Below are 20,361 nucleotides of genomic sequence, written 5' to 3'. Positions count from 1 at the left end.
CCCCTGAGACAAGACTAACTGCATATAAAGCACTAATACGGCCTACTCTAGAGTACGCTTCTATAATTTGGGATCCTTTTAGAGCCTATCAGATAAATAAACTAGAAAAAATACAAAGGATGGCAGCCAGATTTATATTGTCGAGATATCAGAGAACAGAATCAGTACAGGAAATGCTTAACTATCTCAACCTTCCAACGCTCTGTGACCGTAGAAAAATAGCACGCCTTAAATTCTTTTATATGCTACAAAATGGCCAATTTAATTTTAATACGGACCCTTACATAGTTGCTCGGCAGATCAGGCCTCTCAGAGGCAACCACTTAAACCACTACCAAATAGATACGGCAAATATTGATGCATATAAATACTCCTTTTTTCCAAGAACGATAACTGATTGGAACAGCCTACCACAAGAATTAACAACAGCAAATACACTAACCTTGTTTGAAAAAAGCATTCTTAACCTTTTTCAATGATATCTATCGAATCCTTAGTATTTCCTATTCACGTATAATCATGAGAAAATTGTGATGTTATTGTGTGATGTCTTTGCTTCATCGCTGTTTGACGATTTATAAATTCAATGTCAAGCGCTATTTTTGTATGTTTGAATTGTTGTTGATACAGTGTCCTTGTTTCTTTTTGTATTTGGTCATATGTATTCTCGTGCCTTGTGCACCCCTGTAACAACCCTAACGGGTTAACAGTATACCTAAAAAAAAAAAAAAAAAAAAAAAAATCTGGAGGGGCCACGAAAATAAAGGGTTTTACAGTATGCTGATTTCTGAATAACAACACTTTTTCCAACACACATGTATTTGTAAGCAAGCCAATGAATAGGTGGTAAGTTTTCAATTTCCTGGGGCCCCCCCCAGGAAATTGAAAACTTACCACCTATTCATTGGGGGGGGGCCGCCTGTGCATTAATAACCTCCAAGGCAAGAAAGGTAGGGGACTCAGACAAAACGTCACACACTTGTCACAGCGCTCGTTGAGAGGGTCGTAGCAGGTGGTGGACGTCGGGCTGCACAGCGTTCGGTTGGGACCGCAAAAAGTACAGTCGAGCTCATCGCTGAAGTCCGGGCAATCAGCCTGGCCATTGCAGCGCCCAGATCGGCTGTAACAGCCTGTTCCAGTCGCACAACGCAGCCACCCCTCAGGACAATCACCTGTCCCATATGCAGAGAAAAGTAAGGTTAAGAACAAGGAAAAGGCTGCTTCGGTTTCAGTGGAAAGAACACAAGAATTAGCATAAAGCACAGAACAAATGCCCTGGACAACAGCATCAGATTGCCAAATCTGATGAAGTCTAACGGCACGTTTACACTTGCGAGTCGCAGCGGTTGCGCGACAGCCTTTTATCGCAAAGGCAACCGCCGCAGTCGCAAAAGTGACCGGTTCGGGGCAGTCGCTTCCAGACCGATTTTTCAGGCTGGTCGCCAAGTCGCCCAGCAGCTGAACCAATTAGCGGCGCCTCAGAAGTGACTTATGGTGCTGCTCGCATTCGTTTACATCCTAAATCAGATCTGCCGGAAATGCAACCAACATGTTCATCCAACACCTCTGTTCACAGTACAGGCATGGAGGACTCCGAGATGATTAACGCATTAAGGGTACTTATTTCTTTACCACAAGCAGCACCTCTATTTGATTGAGCACCTAAAAGATAACTCGGCCTGGCAGCAAATCCGTGGCTTTTGGCTTGACAGGTATGTACTGTACCACGGAAGCTCAAGTGAGTGCATGCCGACCTAGAAACTGCGCTTTCGTTGTACGGTTCCGAAGGACCCAGCCCAATATCGCAAGTCTTTCTCTTATGGTGAAAACAATGCATGTGTAGCTGTGCGACAACAAAAATGGGAAAGCAGCGAGACGCATACTTTAGAGAGAAGGATGGAATAGACAGGCTTCTGAGCAGTGACTTGCCGATCGCCCGCAGTGTGAACATCGGTGGTCGTTTGTTGCATGCCACTTGAGCAACCGCTGCGACTCTTAAGTGTGAACGCGCCTTAACTGCAGTTGAAAACTTAATGCGTTTTGCTTACCCCAGCTCGGGTCATCACAGGGACAAACTTTTTACGACAAAAATTGGCGATTCTCCAAAAAAGTTAAACATCGACGTGACTGACATAACTTTTATCATTTTTTAGCTATCACAGAAATGTGATTGGCCTAAGCCATTTTGGAGCACATTTTGGAGCACCTTTTGGAGCAGACAAAACAGTATTTTGGAGCAGCAAAAGTGGCTTTTGGAGCAGCCCAGACAGTGTTTCGGAGCAGCAAAAGTGGCTTTTGGAGCAGATATTCTTAGAAAAATAAAAATTTTTGCTTTAAGTGCTGTACAAACAAAGGGCACTTTGTGTTCTGTTCTGATGTGACGTGTTGTGCCGGAACTCACCGCTTCTGTTTTTACTGCTGAGACATTCCACAAGTGTACATGCTGTAGGCATCGCCGAGCAATTCCGAAAAACCGCTTGCCACCATTTTACTGGTTCCCGACGTGCCAGATATTTGTCGAAAGTAAGCAAATGTAAAACAATTAATTGTAAGCATCCTGGCTGGTGTTTATGTCGAGCAATCATGTTTGCATGCACATGAGAGCAACTTCGGTAGGCTTGCAGTTGCGCATGCTTCGTCGCGCGAGTGGAGACAACGGCTGTTCAATTGAAACTGAAACCATGCCACTCTGCTCCGTCGCCAATTGATTTGAAAAATGGCTTGCAAAATGTAACTGTTGAGCATACAACAAAAAACATTCTAGCAGCGCACGCTTGCCAGGCTGGCAAACAAGGTACAAGCTAAAAAAAGAAAAAGAACCCGAGCGCATCGATGCACAACGTTGCGACTCAGGGTCAAAAAGTTCTTGGAGCGCTTTGTGCAACGACTGAACTCGAGACAAACAAGCGCACTGTGCAGGTTCAGCGTGCAGATGTTGCCCTCTTTCCTTTAGCTCACTTCTCTTCAACTTTCTTTCGCGGCAGATTTTTCACGTACCGGGTCCCTCTCGAAAGGAAGCCCACCGAGAGAAATTTAAGCAAGCAATACTTCAACACAGCAATCTTTGAGTTAAAGAGGGATTTTTGGAGCAACATGATTTAAACAACAGGAATGTTGATGAACATGCGGCGGTACTTAGTTTCATTTTAGAAAGCGCCATATCTGCAGAGACGTGGGGACGGCATGGCAACACCCTACGTCGAGCTATTACAGTGACTGGAAGGCAGGGACCAAATGCAGTTTTCCCGCGGTCGTTGCTTTCAGGAGTGAGTGCTTCAGCGATCACAGTGACTGGAAGGCAGGGACCAAATATAGTATACCCACGGTCGTTGCTTTCAGGAGCGAGTGCTTCTCACAAAGTAACTCCCGCCGCGCAAAAACATGGTTTCGTTTCACAGCATGACAGCATGGCTGGTACCCGAAATGCTAGCGTCGGAGCGTCGGCACACACCCGCGTCTATCGTTGAAAATATTTTTTAAAAAGTTGCGAGACGAGACCCACGAGACGACGAAAGCGCGAAACACGATACAGGCGGGAAAACCATGCAAGACCGGATGGACAATTGATGCAGGGTATATTATGTCAGGCGGCCGCTTGCACCACATAACATATGCATGCTCAATTACGGTATTCAGTTTAGTTCTGGCTTTGAAAGGCGACCGAAATTGTTTTTTTGGAGCAGGCTAGGCGCAGATTACCCATATTTTGGCGAAGTGTAACAATATGTAGCAGGGTTAGCCCCTTGGCGCAATTGCGCAGTAATCACATCACGGTCATCATTGCTTCTCTCATTGGTGGGACAATACTATACAATTTATTATGTTGTTTTTTTCTTCACATTTTAAACATGGTGCTGAAGGCCCCTGAAAGCAGATGTTTTGCAGAATTCCTGATCAACATATGTTTAGAGCGGAGTTTGGAATGCCTCCTATGGGCAGGTATTGCAATGGGGCCATACCTGTTTTAACTCTCACAAAAGTTCTTCCAAACTAGACTTTTATAGGCTTGATTAAAAACATATTGAATTGTGTCAGTCACTGTTTATGAAATGATTGTAGTGTCCAATATTGCTGAAGTATTTATATTGATAGAAATGGTATCAAGAAATAGCTGTAACTGATCAAAACGTCAGTAGTGCAACAAAAAATGTATAAATTAATTTTAAGAAATCTGCCAACCGTTTTAGCAACCTCAACTCAAGTAACAAATAAACTGCATACTTTTTTAATGTTTCAGTCTTATTTTCTTTAAACTCTCGATGAGGAAAAAAAAAAATTGACAAAGTCGACATACCTTCCTGCTGTGTTAAAACTAATCAAACGAAACAGATGGCTTCATCTGGGCACAAAAAAATACTGTTATTGCAGACTTTTTTGCAGTACAGCTATGTTTCGTTATGTGCAAAGATACTAAGCTATTCATCATGAAGTGCACATGTCCACAAATAACTGTCACTGGGCTGTACAAGTTCATTTAGCTTTCGAACAAACGAAGTGCCAGTTTTTTGCAAAATATTTTGCGAAAAGGCTGCCCTCAGAAAAATACTACTTGGCATTACAAAAAAAAACTGGCTGTATAAGTTGAGTGTATGTTATGGCAACTGTAATTAAAGCAAAAAAAAAAAACACATTTTGTTTCGATAAGTACGAAAACAACATGAAGGTGCAAGATATTACTTATTTTAAGTGAAGTACCATCTACACCATTTTGAATAACAATGCAAGTGTGGGAGCCCCGTCGTGTTTTTCATTAAAATTAGAAATGATTCACATAATAGTCAAGATAATATTACTAATTAAAATTAGTGGCTTAAAATAAAATTTTCTTGAACACAAAGGTTAACCCTTCGGGAGAATGACCCAAATGTATAGTTTACATCTCATTTACCAAATGTACATTTACGTGGAACAAACGAGTTGAACATAAAATATAAAATGTGTGCAAAGCATACACCACAAAGCAGGCAAAAGCATGTGGAAAATAAAGAACAATAAACAAAGAAAGAAAAAAACAATATTCATGATGCCATACCCAACCAACCACTTAACTTAATTAACTAAACAAATGTGTTCACATCAATTGACTATTTCCAATTTTTAGCTTAACGATCCCATGAAGCCCTGAAGTTGGTGCGGCCTGCATGTTATCCTCTTGAGGAACATGTGATCATCCCTATAGATATAGCTGCAAAGCCTTGTTTTCAAATGTTTGCCTTGACATATCAAAATGCTTAGCATTTAATTTACTTGAGAAGACAAAATTTTGAACAAATTATATCAGCATGCATAACCTGCACACCCAGGCTTTTAGTGAAACAAAAATATAAATTAACACTTTAGCATACATTTGATACTTGGCTACACCCACTTGGAGAAACTGGAATAAATAAAAGCAAAACTAATAATACCTTAGTTTTGTTTAACCCGAGACTGGGGTATTTCGGAAAAGGGACGAGAAGAAAAGAGGCCACAAGGAGGCGACGTCTCAAACACAGCTAAGGATTTTATCCCATCGTATGCACTTTTATACACACCACGTCCACACACCACCAACCAAGTCGACCAATGACAACATAACACCCGGAATACACTAAGCCAAACATAGGCCCAAAACGTTGCCTCCTTGTGGCCTCTTTTCTTCTCGTCCCTTTTCCGAAATACCCCAGTCTCGGGTTAAACAAAACTATGGTTAACTTCCACCAGCTCGCCTGCAACCTTACAATTTTTTCACTAATAATACCTCTTGCATTAGGACTACATTCTTAGGATCTCCACTTTTATTTGATTGCTGATTTTGTTTGTGTTGGTGCACCAATGAGAAGACCAATGCGGTTGTTTTGGGGCATCCAAAAATAAAGATTATTATTATTATTATTATTAAGAAAAGCCACAGTAACCATTTTGCATGTAAGCCTAAGAAGTGAATGTCTAAACTCTTGATGGCACTAAAAGAATAGCTCTCAATGATTACAATTTAAGTCATGACCAGATTCATGTTTCGATGCACCATTCCCCTGAAAAGAAATAATTAGTGATGGGCCAAACTTTTGCCAAATACAAAATTTGCGGCGGAATCTTTGGATTTGGCAAAGCCGAAGCTTAGCAAAACTTATTGAAAGATTCGGCAAAAATACATTGTTGCCAAACTTAAAAGTTGATATTTCGTTCTTTCGGGTGAAAAAAGTTTCATTCAATTTTTTTAAATGCTTATTGACTAGCGATGGAACGAATCTGCCAAACTTTTGAAGATAAGTTCGGCAAACGCCTGCACACACGCGAGAATGTGACGGGGCCATGGATTGCAAATGGATGCTGTGCGGTCAAGCGGTTACCATCGTACAGTGTAGCACTACCAGCGGTTACGTCGAGGTGCGGAATATTTGGTAACTATGTGTTTGTCAACCTTAGCGAGTGGGGTTTTCTTCAATATTTTCTGCCTCAAGAAAAGAAGATCGACCACGAATTGACATGGTCTACTGCGCAATGACGCAGTACGTTCTGGATAACGCGATTTTCATTTTATATTTCCAGCGATGCACGAGCTAGTTGCAACATTTACTGACAAGCTATTTCACTGTTTTCATCCATCCATACACAACTATCATGCTCGACGTTGCACATCCGACATTCCCAACTACTAAACGTCCGCATGAGTCCTAATATCAGCAACCGGAATTTTGAAAGTAAAAAAATGAGACGTCGCAAATATGAGATGCACACTTGCATCAAGCTAAAGTGGCTAAACCCCCCCCCCCCAAAAAAAAAAAACAACAACAACATATATTTACAATAAAATTGTTATCTCTACTGGTGAAGGCTCAGCAGCTGTTACATTCATTTTCGTGCAAGAGAGGGTGACTCGCAGAGAAAGTAAGAACGCAGTGTTTATTTCAACAATGTACATACACACTTCAAGGATTGCACTGATGAGGCCTCAAAACCGAAACTTGCCTATCGTGACTGCGCCTGCTACCCCGCTACCACCCAACCTCGTTGTCACACCACTTCTGCAAAACGTCACTGTAAAATTGCCAGTAAACACACAAAAATGACACCGATCCAATTATCTTGTAGAATATCAGCTTATTTAGTAACAATTGTGTAAAAATGCATTTAAAAAAAAAACTAAAAACTTTCTGCCCCCGGAAAAACGAAATATCAACTTTTAGACCTGGCGACTATGTATTTTTGCCGAATCTTCAGAAAAGTTTGGCTTCGACGCATCCTGAGATTCAGCGCCAAATTTTCGATTCGGCAAAAGTTTGGCCTATCAATAATAGTGACACAGTTATTATTAAATAAGGTGATATTCTACAAGATAATTGTAGCAATGTCATTTTTGTGTGTTCACTGGCAATTTTAGTGACTTCTTGCAGAAGCGGTGTGACAACGAGGTTATGTAGTAGCGGGCGCAGTGGCGCAGTCAGGATACGCGAGTTTCAGGTTTGAGGCCTCATCAGCGCAAGCCTGCAAGTGTGTACACTGTTAAAATAAAGGCAATAACACTGTGTTTTTACTTTCTCTGCGAGTCACCGTTTCGTGCGTGAAAATGAATGCAACGGCTGCTGAGTCTTCACCAGAAGAGATAAGAATATTAGTGTAAATATGCATGTTTCTCGATTTGAGTTACTTGACGCCAGCTTTGCATGAAAGTGTGCGTTTCATATTCACGTCTCATGTAACAATTAAAATGCCGGTTTCTGATGTTAGAACCAACGTGGAAATTTAGGAAGATAGGCAAAGTTAGGAATATCAAATGTGCAACGTCGAGCACGATAGTTCTGTATTTAGTTTTATGCAGATATATGAAAACCGCAAAATAATGCAAATTAAAAAGCAACATTTTATTTCGGCACAAACTACTTGCGAACCGAAAACAGGATTACTATAATGGCAAGGAGTGCTTTAAAGCACCTGTCAGTCAATATGCAACAACCTCGTTGCATCACTGGAAAGATCAAAGGAAAATCATGTTATCCAAAATGTACCACATCGTTTGTCACTTGTGCAGTGGACTGCATCAATTCCAGGTCAATCTATTGTTCTTGAGGCAGAAAATATTGAAGAGAACCACACTCACAAAGGCTGACAAATACACAGTTACCAAGTCGCCTACTCCGCACCCCACCAAAACCACTGGTAGTACAACACTGTGCGATGGTAACCGCCCGGCATCCATTTGCAATCCATGGCCCCGTCGTGCGCGTGCGCAGATGATTGTTGAATTTTTGCCAAATCTTAGCCGAACTTTCCTTCAAAGGTTTGGCATGTGCTGAACTTTAACGAATCTGAAGTTCAGCAGATTTGGTTCATCACTAGAAATAATGTCCCAAAAAAAGGCTGCACACGACTTTCGGATGCTAGTGCCATCTTCAGACTGACAACTCAAGATTGGGACATCTAGAAAGGGAAGCATTTCCATTTTGCATAATCTTAGGGGCATGCACTTCAATTCTGTCAAGGAAACGTACTGAATGTTCACTGAGAAAAGGATTGAGGGACTCACAGTAAAGCTCATCAGAGTTGTCCTCACACTCCATGTGGCCATTGCAGGCCCAATGCAGCAGAACACACTTTCCATTGAGGCACTGAAACTCATCTGGCCTGCATGACTGCTGGGTGAACCCACCTACAAGCATAATCAAAGGGGAAAAAAAAAGTTGTGACAAGATCTAAAAATATGTTTTTGCCAAGAGCATTTGCCAGCAAGAAAAAGAACTGCTTACTCCTAAAGCAAACTTCAAAAAACAAACTTCATTGGTTAAAAAAAAGGTATGTAACGAATTGTTTATTTATAAATATAGCTGGCTTTTCCTCATTATACAAAAATGAGTGCATTTATTTTTGTTCAGCAATAATCATGCTGAGAATTGAGACTGAGTGATATGTCTCCATCACAGAAAGAACTTAAGTGGGTCGAAACATTCCCATATTGCCACTACAGAGTATTTACAAAGTTTAAAGCAGGGTACTATAGAGGGAAATCACCACCGACCACCATCGTTGTGGTCAAAGCAGTGTTCCATGGCAGATACTACAACACAGGCACGTAGCCAGGATTTTGTTTCGAGGGGGGCCTAACATGACAAAATGTATGTGGGGGAGGGGGGAGAGGAGGCCCCAGCAAAATGGAAGATTTCGGGGGGGTGGGGGTGGGGAGCCCCCGCCCCCGCCCCCCCCCCCCCCCCCCCCCCCCCCCCCCCGGCTACGTGCCTGCTGCAGCATAGTAAACTGTGCCACAGCTGGTTGCATGCATTGTGCATACATTGCGAAAATAAATTTTACAATGTATGGACGATCAGTATTGAAGTGCACATATAGAGCCCAAGCAAGTGAACCGAAAAGTGTGCTGGTAACAGTAAGAGTACAAACACAATGAACAAACAGGACAACAGATGACGCATGCTACTCTTTCAACTAGCGATAATGTGTACTATTTTATTTCGAAAAGTGGATTGGCGAGAAACCAACCCATTCCCACGTCCCAGTTGGGTATCGCCACTGATGCACTTGTGAAATTATTAAATATTGTTGCTGGCTGAGAAGTGCATGAGTAGTCTCTTGTCCTGTTTGTTTATCCTTTCTCCACACTATAGATGTTTTGTGTTTCTACATCTTTTTCAAAAGTTATACTATTGTCTTTGGGTCACAGACACCAAACCTAAAGTGTGCACTGTACCAATGTGCAGGCCTCATAAATTTAATCAGCAGCTGTTGTATTAATCTTCCACCGCAAAGAAAAACGACTGCCAGGACGGCTGTTGTGTAGCAGCGGCATAGCCAAGGGCGAGGAGTTATCAAGCTGAAGCCCCCCCCCCAGCAAATTCAGCTGACCCTATAATATACACACACATTATGCACCACCCACCCCACCCCAATTCATCAATGTTCCCACTATCGATAAGCTAAAGTCAAACAGAGAAAACATTGATAGACATACTTACCAACTGTGTAGGACAGCTGGAATCCACGGCCCCTAGGAACCTGGAGTGGCGAGGTATGGAACTTGATCCACACTTCGCTAGTTGTAGACAGAAAAGGTTCGGGCACAGTCTTTCCACAGTACACCTTCTCCCCACCGGTTGGAGTCGGACCAAGCTTTATCCACGTTCCACCACAGCATGCCGTGGTCTCGCAGTCTGCTGGACCGCCCAGATTCAAATCGTCGAAGCTGTGCCCAAATGAATAGGCATAACCAAAAGCTCGCAAGTGAATCTCCACTGCCAGTCTGCAGCTGCCTACCAAGATCCAGCCGACAACAACCGGGTGTGGCAACACGCCACGATACGGGTCTCGCACCCTTACAAATAAACAGTTGAAATTCAGACATCAGATCAGCTAGGCGTTCCTACAAATTTGGTGATCTGCATATTGCGATCTGCTCTGCCATGTACCTGCCTGAACATGAACGACTTGGTATGAATGCACACACTGATGATGCCCGTGGCTCTGTCCTCCAATTATGTCATATCTGAAGGGGCTGCCAGAACACCTTTCTCTATAGCTGGCACCATTTCTAATTGACTATAATGCATTAAATGCAAAGGTACAAGCGAGCTGGTCAAGAATGAAGAAAATAATCCCTGAAGAAGGGGAACAAGAGGGACAAAGGACAAACACAAATCTCCTAACAAAGCTAGGTGACTGGTGCACGACCGAAAAAATCCACCTGGTCCGGATATCGAACCCAGGACCTCTCCATTTCCAGTGCAGCGCTCTACCAATTGAGCTAACCAGGGGACAAACTTCAACAGAGCAAACAGGGTTTATCAGCTGCCACCAGTCTCAAACCCCATTCACATGGTCAAAATAAAGGTACCTTTAACGTAGGTCCCTTTGCTATCGGCGAATCAGCCCGTGCTCTTTGGTCGCGAGCACACGCCACGCGCGGAAGATTGTCAATTGATTCACCGCAGAGAATAAAGGTCCCTTAGCTAAAGGTACCTTTACGGTCGTGTGAATGGGGCATAACACCAACAAGGGTGAAAGGCTTGCATTTTAAGGTTACGATTATAATGCAATTAAATGCAAAGGTGCAAGCGAGCTGGACAAGAATGACGAAAACAATCCCTGGAGAAGGGGAACAAGAGACAAAGGACAAACACAAATACCCAAACACAGCTAGGTGACCCGTGAGCGACCGAAAAAAACCCGCCTGGTCCAGGTATCGAACCCTGGACCTCTCCATTTTCAGTGGAGCGCTCTACCAACTGAGCTAACCAGGGGTGAGACCATTTCTAAAAATGGGTGACCGCACCCTGGATTTGTCACACAAAAGAAATTTAGGTTATAGTGCACTGAACTAAGTGAAATCATCAAGACACCAAAAAGTCAACTGATCGGAAAATAAACTCGTGCAAAAGATCAGTGTTGCTAGAAAAAATCTAAAGCACACCGATATTAAATTAGCTGTGCTCACACAGCATGATGCAGGGTAGAATAGAATGCTGTTATCGAAAATATGTGGGGGGAGGAGGTTTTGTACTGCTGGCCTAAGCGAGAAAGAAAACAAGCAATATGCAGCAGAAGAGTTCATGCTTCTCCACCAGATATGCAGATCTGTTTCCTTATCATAAAGCTAGAATTAGGAAAGGGGGTCACAAGCACCTGTTTTAATTGAAGAATGCCGATAAACAGCCACCATCAACAAAATTATGGTAGTCGCCAAAGCCAAAAAACACCTGTTCACCAAGTATTGTCAGTAAACAATGTGAGGCAACATTAACCTCTACCTAACTAGCGAAGACTTACTAGACTCCTCACCTCAAGAAAAATGCAAGTTTTGTGCATAGCTCGTGCAATGCACGAAATAGTTCATACAAAACTTGGCTGTCAAAGAGAAAAAAAAAAACTATCCCTTTGCATTTGTAAGATGTTTTGATGAAATAACTGACCCTAAATACACATCAAGTAGCTTTATCAAAGAATAAACTTTTCACTGCAGTTCTTCATACAATAAGTGGGGAAAGTATACTCAAATATCTAAATTAAGATTCTTATTCTATCCTTTATTTTACCCTTTTTTGCCAATCATAGTAGTACAGGTGTAGCAAGTCACAAAAACTAATTCCTAAACAAACAAATGTCGAAGATCATAGGCTTTTCCCTGAAATAAATGTTGCACAACCACTGGCCTACCATGGATGATGAAGGATTCATAAATTCTCAACCACATGATGGTCAATTTTGGTGTGGGAGCCCCTCCCAAAGTCTTTCAACTATAGGTAGCTGTGGAATACAGAGTTAGCTTTCTCCTGCAAGATCTGATCCCAAGTACCACAATTAAAAAGGGCCATTCTGCATGCAGTGCCGGTCTGCATGCATTGCTGTACTTTTTCTATGTACACTCAGGGACAAACGTTTCCGGACCTTGGGAGCGGTGGCCTATACACATTGCTACGCCCTCCGATGACGCGGCGACTGCTGTCGAGACCGGTGCCTGGCACATGCGCGTCCTTCCATACTCGCAGGGATGCCAATTCTTTAGTTTCCGGCAGCCGTACTGCGATTCTCAATAACTTGCCGCGTGGCGCTCCTTCACAAGCATCCACACCAAGCTGCGCCAGAGATTCGCGCTAAAGGGCTCGATATAGGTCTTTGGTGCGCCCGCCAGCGGTGGTCGGCGCTAGCTACATTAGCCCCGGTGCGCCAGAGATGCACCTCTCTAAAGTCCATCGCTATCGGTCCCAGGCTCTGGGGCTCCGGGTGCTACTGTGCAAGTGCAGCATGCCATGCAAGCACGCACGGAGCATTCTGGTCAGGCTAGCCTAGCACGAAAAAGAGCAAGACTTATTTCGCGACAGTGACGCCCAAGCGACAGAGACGCGGCAAGTCACTGAGAATTGCAGTACGGATGCCAGAAACAAAAGAATCGGCATCCCTGCGAGTATGGAAGGACGCGTATGCACCAAGCACCGGCCTCGACAGCAAGCCCCGCGCCATCAGAGGGGGCAGCAATGCATATCAGCCACCACTCCCGTGGTCCGGAAACTTTTGTCCCTGATTGTACCTCTAGTGTCTGCTCTATCATTAGCGTTTCTGAACAAGCAGAATGGAGCAATCAGACTTGGTGAGCCTATAAGTATAAGGGGCCTCAATGGTCCAATTTCTAGAATGTAGTCAATGGCCATCTATGTCACACAGGAGAGAAATAAAAATGTTTGGTGAGCCAACAGTCTTTTTCACGTTTGTGAAAAGATAGGAGTAGATGGTAGAGCTGAGAAAACAGTCATGGCATCACTAATCTAAAAGTTAAGTTATTGTACTTCGCTTGTACCTAAAACAATTTAAGCCAAACAACACAGGCCTTACTGTCCACAGAACAGCCCAATGCACACCATCAGGTATGTCGTGACATCAATGTCAAGACTGGTCGATGTGCAAAGCCAAGCATATTAATTTTATTAGAATGTGCAAAGATTAGAAAACCACAACTAAAAATAACAAAGTGAAAACAACTTGCTATAAACATGAAAAAGGGCAGAGCAATATGTTTGTTTGCAATCAACAGGTCACGATGGCAGTGAGGCCACCCAGCTCAATGTCAGGTCCCTATCATGTACAAAGTATGAATGCATCATGCCCAGTAATGATACCCAGCAAATTCCAAGCAGTAGTAGAATATTGGCAAGTTAGTTACTCCCATGCAATGCCCAAAAACATACACTCAATTCATACTGCATACAAAATATGCATAGCTGCAAGTCAGTGGTTACTTCTGTTCAATCATTCAGATTGCAACATACGATGAAGGCAAAACCAAACCCCATACCACATTGTCAAACACACTCTTCCTAGAAAGAAGACACTGTTGCCTTCTTATTTGGACACTGGAATTGCTGTCTTGTAGGAAAAGGAACTTGCTGCTCACAGACTTGCACTAAATTTTACAGGCACTAAATTCTGACTCATAACACTTTGAGCATTTAACAAAAAAGCATACCAAAGGTAACGATAGTCCATGTAAGGTATGGCTTGTCACTACTTTTACTTGGTAACACAAACACGAGGCACCTCTTGACATTTCGAGAGAGAAGGGGTAGAGTCATACCAGTGGTTCAACAAGTGCTGCATTAAAGATGATCAGATAGAGTAAAATGCGTATGGATGTGTGCAACTCCGGGCCTAAACTTCACATGAATTCTTTTCACATGAGACACACTTCTGGCATGAACTACTAAACTGAGTACCATTTCCTTTTAGACACAATTAGTTGTGCAGATCAGCTGCCTCTTACCTGATGGTAATGACCTGCCCTACACGACCAATGATGTCCCAGCTGCACGAAGTGTGGTTTGAATAGAAAAGGGGGTATCCCGGGCTGGTTATCTTGCCGCTGGGGCCGACCCGTCTCTGCTGCTGGCAGGGCGCTGCAATTTGACAAACTTGCTCTACACCACCTGGCGGGTAACGACTCAAACGTAACATGCAAAAAAATTAATACCACCCAAATGCTTACCCAATTCAGATTTTGGTTGAAAAAACGCTCGTATGGATGTGCACTCATGATGAATAACCGCTGCAAGAGATAATTCGCTGTTCAGTCAGGAAATCTACCGACTCATCCATTTTGAGAGTGTCACCAACATGATTAGAGTTAGGATGGCATCCATTGGCACAACGTACAGCATCCGTTATAATACAACAGGCATTAATAGCTCCATCCTATTTATTATCTCCAAATTACATATCCAAGAAAAGATCACATACATAAAATACGGCAACTTCGCACCAGGACGAGATTGGGCAAAAAATCATTTTTTGTTAAATCCATTAAGGAGTGGAACGCCTTGTCTTGTAAAATTGTTTGTGCCGCAAATGCTGAAATGTTTTTTCTCGTGTTCATTCGGCCCCAGTGATCATGTCCGATGGCGCTGCAGGACACCATGAATAAATAAAGAATGTTGCAGTTCTCAGTCTACCGCGAAATGTAAGCAGCTCAACATGACACGCGTGGCTCTTCGTATCGAGGTTCCGACTCCTGGAGCTACTGTGGCTAACACGCGAAATCTATCAGCAACTTTCCGGACATTTCACACGGAGTCCACCCACCAGCTGTAACTGCTCATGTCCGCGCTTCAATTGGTTTGTCCCCGTCCACGCAAAACGAGGCCTCGTCGTTTCAAAGTCTTCCGACACCCGTACGAACCGATCACACGGCTTCGCCGAAAGCAGGGCAGGGTAGAGAAACATGTCATAGCTTCGAGAAGTGAGAAACTAAAAAGTTTTAAGCCTAAGTGAAAGCTACTTACCTGCAAGTAGCACAGCCGTAAAAAGTTGGGCCATGTCTGAAACAACGTCCGCTAACACCTTCTAAAGATCAATTTGGCAACGTCGGGTCATTTTAACGAAACTTGGCTATATCAGCATAACTAACGAGTACGAGAAGAAATATATATTAAGTGTCAAAGCTCAACACCGTCAAACTACCATCTCAGACCATCAACACCTATACTCTCGACAGCAACGTTCTTTACCTTGACGTTTTTTTCCTTTTCCTATTTTCTTTGTTGTCGATAGGGGTGTTGCGAACTTTAGTCGAATTTGAGGAGCGATAAAACAAAGTTCGCAAAAGTTCGCTTTTTGGACAGTGTCGCCAGAGTTCTATACGAAAGTGTCTAGGTTTAGAGACAACTGCTGTGCACAGTCCAGTTGTTTTCGTTTTGTACTAAGCAGTGCTAACCGTGTAATGCACTGATTTGGTGTAATGTCTGTAATACTTCCTTCTGAATAGACCTTTCCAATGTTGACAAATCCACAGCTCAGCGTGCGATCTCCACAGCTCAGCACGCGCGTGTGCGTCGCTTCGGAAAGCGAGCAAATCACGCGCGATACCAATACCACCTAGAAGACAAGGCCTGCGCATGACGTTTCGTTAGTAGATCCCCGACCCGCCCCAAGCGGCAAACACCCCGAAGCTTGACGAGAGTACGGGCCGCGTCGCAACTACGTCGCATTCACTTGCGGCCGCAGCTGTGTGCGTGACTGCTGAGCGCGAGCTGATAGCCAGCTTCCAGTGCATTTGCGACGTGCACGCGAACGCTCCCTCGGCCAGGAGCGCGAGCTAGCACGCGCTCCTGGCTTTGAGACGCGCATTTCTAGCGCGCGCGCTCGTTCTGCGGTAGAACGCTTCGAAGCAGCTACCCGAGGTATAAACAGCGCCCTCGAAAATGGCGTCCAGTGCCGGCGTCCAGCGTCCATCGAAGGGCTCTTCAGCCCTTCGCGCAGCAGTAAGGCAATTTCGCTCATGCATTTGACGCTCCACGTGAACGTCTAACTTCATCGTATGCAATTTGCAAGAGACATTCGGCGTGAGCATCTGTTTCATTATCTGTTACACAAACCACTGAAGCAGGCGATGGAGCAGACGATGTAGCAGACGATGTCGCTCATCCGGGCTAGCTAGGGGGCGCTGAGGGGATCTACTAGTGATGACGTTTAGAGGAGGAAACGCGCAGGCCTTGTGTTCTAGGTGGTATTGGCGATACGCACGAACACAGAAAATGAAACCGGCCAGCAGCCCTTTTCTGGAAAGGTCTGTAAAGCGCCGTTCACACTCTTGCGACCGAATAAGACCGAGAGAGACCAGACCGGTTTTTAAGCCTTTTGCGACTTCTTAGGACCAGGTGGGCTGCAGCAGAGCTGGCCCTAAGAAATCGCAAGAGGCTTAAAAACCGGTCTGGTCTCTCTCAGTCGCACTCGGTTTCAAGAGCGTGAACGGGCCTTAAGAGGAATACGCACACCTGCCTGTTTTGGCATGACACAAGTTACAACACATAGACCTTTTTACATTAACATGTTATCAATCTCAAAGCAACTCAACTCGTTGCACTTGTTAGTTTTGCTAATTTGTGATTCCTTAAGTTTATCTCTTTTTTTTTTATCTACCGCCACTAAAATCCAATTCAATCCAATTTTAGCGCATGCGCAAAATAGTTGCATTTTATAGCGAGTTCGTTTCACGGCACTCACGGCACTCGTGCCCACGCGTGCCCACTCGCAGCGTGGAGCGGGTTCGTTTCCATAGAGATCATACATACTAACTCTAGAGGAAAAGGTCCGCCACGTCCGCCACAGAGCTCTAGTCCGCCATTTCCCATGCATTCTGGCTGCCGCAAGCGGCGGAGTATGCAGGCAGACCCTCGGGGTCCCACATGGTTACCAACTGCCTTCGATATTCGCGTTCTTTTCGAAGTTTTCTTTTTGCATAGCACGCAGATGTACGGCCTCCCGTCAACACTAAACTAAACCAGACAACCGGCTTTGGTTATCTGGTTTAGTTTCATATTTCCGGGCGCGGCCCCCCGCGCGCGGAAATACGAAACCGCGCAACTACCAGATTTTCGAGATTTCGACAGAAGGGAAGCTAATGCAGCGTAATGAGTATGCTGCTTTTTATAAACCTTCGAATAGCTCAGAATTTAGTTTGCAACGTTAAATTATCACTGTTTATATTGCTGAGAGTTTTCAGTCTTCGCGATTACCATTGCGACTGTCGTCCTTCAGCTGGCAACATTGGTTTCTTTCTCTCGTGTTTTGTCGCTCTCTTTCGCGATCTTTCACTCGGGACCCAGGATGTCGGCGCGCGGGATTTGCCACTCCTCCTCACCCACCTTTGTCCCCCTGTTCGTTTCAGCCGGCATTCCACGCGTGCACGCACTCGCTCCACTCGCTGCGGCGGGGAGCGAGTGCTATCCCGTCATGCCTCGCTGCGGCGGGGAGCGGGAGCAGACGACGAGGGTTCGTCTGCTACGATGTGTTGCGGAACCGAAAGAAAAGAAAAAGTAGATTTTCTGATAGGAATCGCGTCCTGCGGTCAACGGAATCAAAAGCGAGCTTGAGTTGTGAGCGTCTGCTATTTCATGAAGGGAGCGATTGACAAACCGTGCTCTATTTGCTCTGTTGCCGTACAGACGCTGAAATATACCAGTGTGTCAAGAAATGCTCAGAGCAAACGCATCAGCGGCCCCCGAGATGTCTATCACCATCCGTGTGCGGGTGAAACATTGAACATTTGTCGACAAAACTCTTCCAGCAGAAACCTGTGACTGCACAATAAGCATCAGAGAAAGCTAAACATAGTGACTTTACCCGAGGCTTGGGCAACATCATCGTGTTTAAAGGGCCCATGAAACAATTTTTGGGTTGGGATAAATCATTTTAGATTGGGATTTTACTAATAGCACATCCTTCAGTGGACCAAAAGAAAACAGGTAGAAAGTCAAAAGCCTGACTTTCAGTGCGAAAATTTGAAAACAGAGCGGGCTATTTCGTACCTCCTCCCCTTCGCAACCTCTCTGCCTTTTCACTGTGATACATCCGCGGTCCCAAAAGCGCGTCATCGGGTCCAAACTGACGTCACACGCAACCGGACCTCACTTATTCCCTTCACCCCTAAGCTGACATTGTTCTACAAGCTACGCGCTTGCCCGACCAATCAGCCGCCTCCTTTTCATCACCTGACTTCATTCTCTGCAGCCACATTTGCCACGCTCACGTAGCGAGTGTGGCTGGCCCAACGAGCACGTAGCTTCCACAGCACTGTCAGCTTCGGAATGAACGGGGTGGGGAAAGCACTTTTGTCTGAATTTTGAGCGACGGGCTAATCTTCTAGGGGGACAATGGCTCTGTCCGGTTACACAAACCAGATTCCGAGCGAGAGGGGCCTCCCTTCTTTTCGTCTTCTTTAAAGCGCAATCCAAACCAGCGCTTCTTTTTGCGCCTGTAGGTCGTGCGGCTGCGGATGTGACGCATTTCGTGGCATTTTTGCTGTTTCCGGGCGCGCTTTCTGAGTCAGAACCGTGCGCTTTGGTTTGGACGGGCGAAACTTCGGCACGAGCGCACAAGCAAAGTGCAACTGCGACAGACTGGCCGGCCAGACGGCGAGAGAAAGAGAGAGAGAGAGATCGCGTTGTCATGTTGGAAGAGAATAAAAGGGGGGGAGGAGAGGGCAGCCAGACGGCGAGAAACGCGGAGCCGGAACTAGCTTGCCCTCCACCGATTGGCCGGGACACAGGAGCGCCCTACTACGTCACCGCGCGTTTTTGTGCGCGTTGAGAAAGAAGTTGAAATCAACCAACTTTTTTATGCGCACCCGGAAGGAGCGAAGAAGCGGCGCGACGTCACGAAAATGCGTCACATCCGCAGCCGCACGACCTACAGGCGCAAAAAGAAGCGTTGGTTTGGATCGCGCTTAACTGTTTGGTGGAATGCGCGATTTATGAGTTGAGGAAAGCTAAACAAGAAAAAGTTGGAAAAGCGTGTCATGACCCCTTTAACATTTACCTACGTCAGCTAACTTGCCCCGTCGTGTTCTCAACGCCCTCACCAAGGCTAATATCTGATCCACCTGTAATGACGATCGAAATCGAAAGTCCCATGAAAAGTTTTGTTGGATATTCCAACAGACTAGTTTTAAGCCTTACCCTTTCAGTGGTTCACGTATAATACCATGCTCAAACGGATCAAGTTTCTGCTCGGACAGCATCATCAGTTTTCTTCCGTGTAAGCGGCTATAAAGAGATCGCAACCAGCTGCTTTGTAGACAGCTGGTTGCGGAAATTTACGCCATCTGTAACTATCTCTACGACAGCCGAGTTGCTTGACGTCATGGCAAATATAAACTACAAGTTGTAGCGATCAATGTTTGTAGATAAATGTTGGTAGCGACTGCACTCTCGCATTCCTACCCATACTCCGAACAGAAAGACGCTACTTTCGGTTTGAGGTTGGTATCTTTTCTACAACATAGATGGTGGCAGCATCAGTTTTCTGCACTCGGTGCATCTGGCGAGTTCGTTTGAGTCCAGCTGTGCAACACTCTGCGAGTGCGATGCGTTCTGGGAGAGAACTCGAACGGTGCCAGTGCGTGTGAAACAAACTCGCTATTAGTCGAACTATATTGTCGACCTTGAGTACAAGTTCGAAAAAGTCGAACTTGGACTTCGGCGCTCGGTCATTCCTAGAGCTATATAGTGCTCTCACTGAGTGCTCTAGTCATTCCGTTTCACCTTGCTACGGAGCGCAGCAGATCTTAAAAACCATCTGAGCCAATCCAAGGCCGTATAAATGTCACGTGCTGTTTAACGTGAGATCATGCAAAACGCGAGAAACGTGTAGGCACGTGATACTTTCACAGCACTGGATTGGCTGAGATGGTGATGGCATGTAGTTCTTGGTCCGTTGCGATTGTTAGGTGACCGAAACGGAGTTTGTGCCGTTGTTTGTGCGGTTTGTCAGAGCTCTACGTTTTGTGCGTCTGCACGTTGGTCTGCACCTTGGTCTGCACTCACCCTGCGGGACTGCGTTTTTGCAGGTCGTCTGGGCGCGGTCACGTGACAACATTTTTTTCCCCCTTCCGGC

At 44.8% G+C, this 20,361-nt stretch overlaps 1 protein-coding gene and 1 non-coding gene across 2 annotated transcripts in view; both read right to left on the bottom strand.

Moving 5' to 3' along the window:
• Window positions 1-15,501, bottom strand: part of LOC8040047 (low-density lipoprotein receptor-related protein 12) — a 30,731-nt gene extending 15,230 nt beyond the window's left edge. Inside the window, exons 1-6 of the mRNA XM_029969973.4 lie at window positions 15,252-15,501; window positions 14,459-14,518; window positions 14,237-14,369; window positions 9,945-10,171; window positions 8,507-8,629; window positions 980-1,172 (exon numbers count right to left, since the gene is read on the bottom strand). Of these exons, the coding sequence (XP_029825833.1) occupies window positions 980-1,172; window positions 8,507-8,629; window positions 9,945-10,171; window positions 14,237-14,369; window positions 14,459-14,518; window positions 15,252-15,285 (770 nt within the window). The 5' untranslated portion in view covers window positions 15,286-15,501. The remainder of the gene's footprint in view (window positions 1-979; window positions 1,173-8,506; window positions 8,630-9,944; window positions 10,172-14,236; window positions 14,370-14,458; window positions 14,519-15,251) is intronic.
• Window positions 11,153-11,225, bottom strand: Trnaf-gaa. Its single transcript has one exon. It is a non-coding gene; the product is annotated as a tRNA-Phe (tRNA).
• Window positions 15,502-20,361: the final 4,860 nt, after the last annotated feature.

Source organism: Ixodes scapularis, unplaced genomic scaffold (genome assembly GCF_016920785.2).
Source record: "Ixodes scapularis isolate PalLabHiFi unplaced genomic scaffold, ASM1692078v2 PGA_scaffold9__187_contigs__length_104089568, whole genome shotgun sequence".
In the NCBI taxonomy this organism is placed as follows: Eukaryota; Metazoa; Arthropoda; class Arachnida; order Ixodida; family Ixodidae; genus Ixodes; species Ixodes scapularis.
Note: the sequence above shows the minus strand (reverse complement) of the source record. Positions and strands in the feature narration are given on the sequence as shown.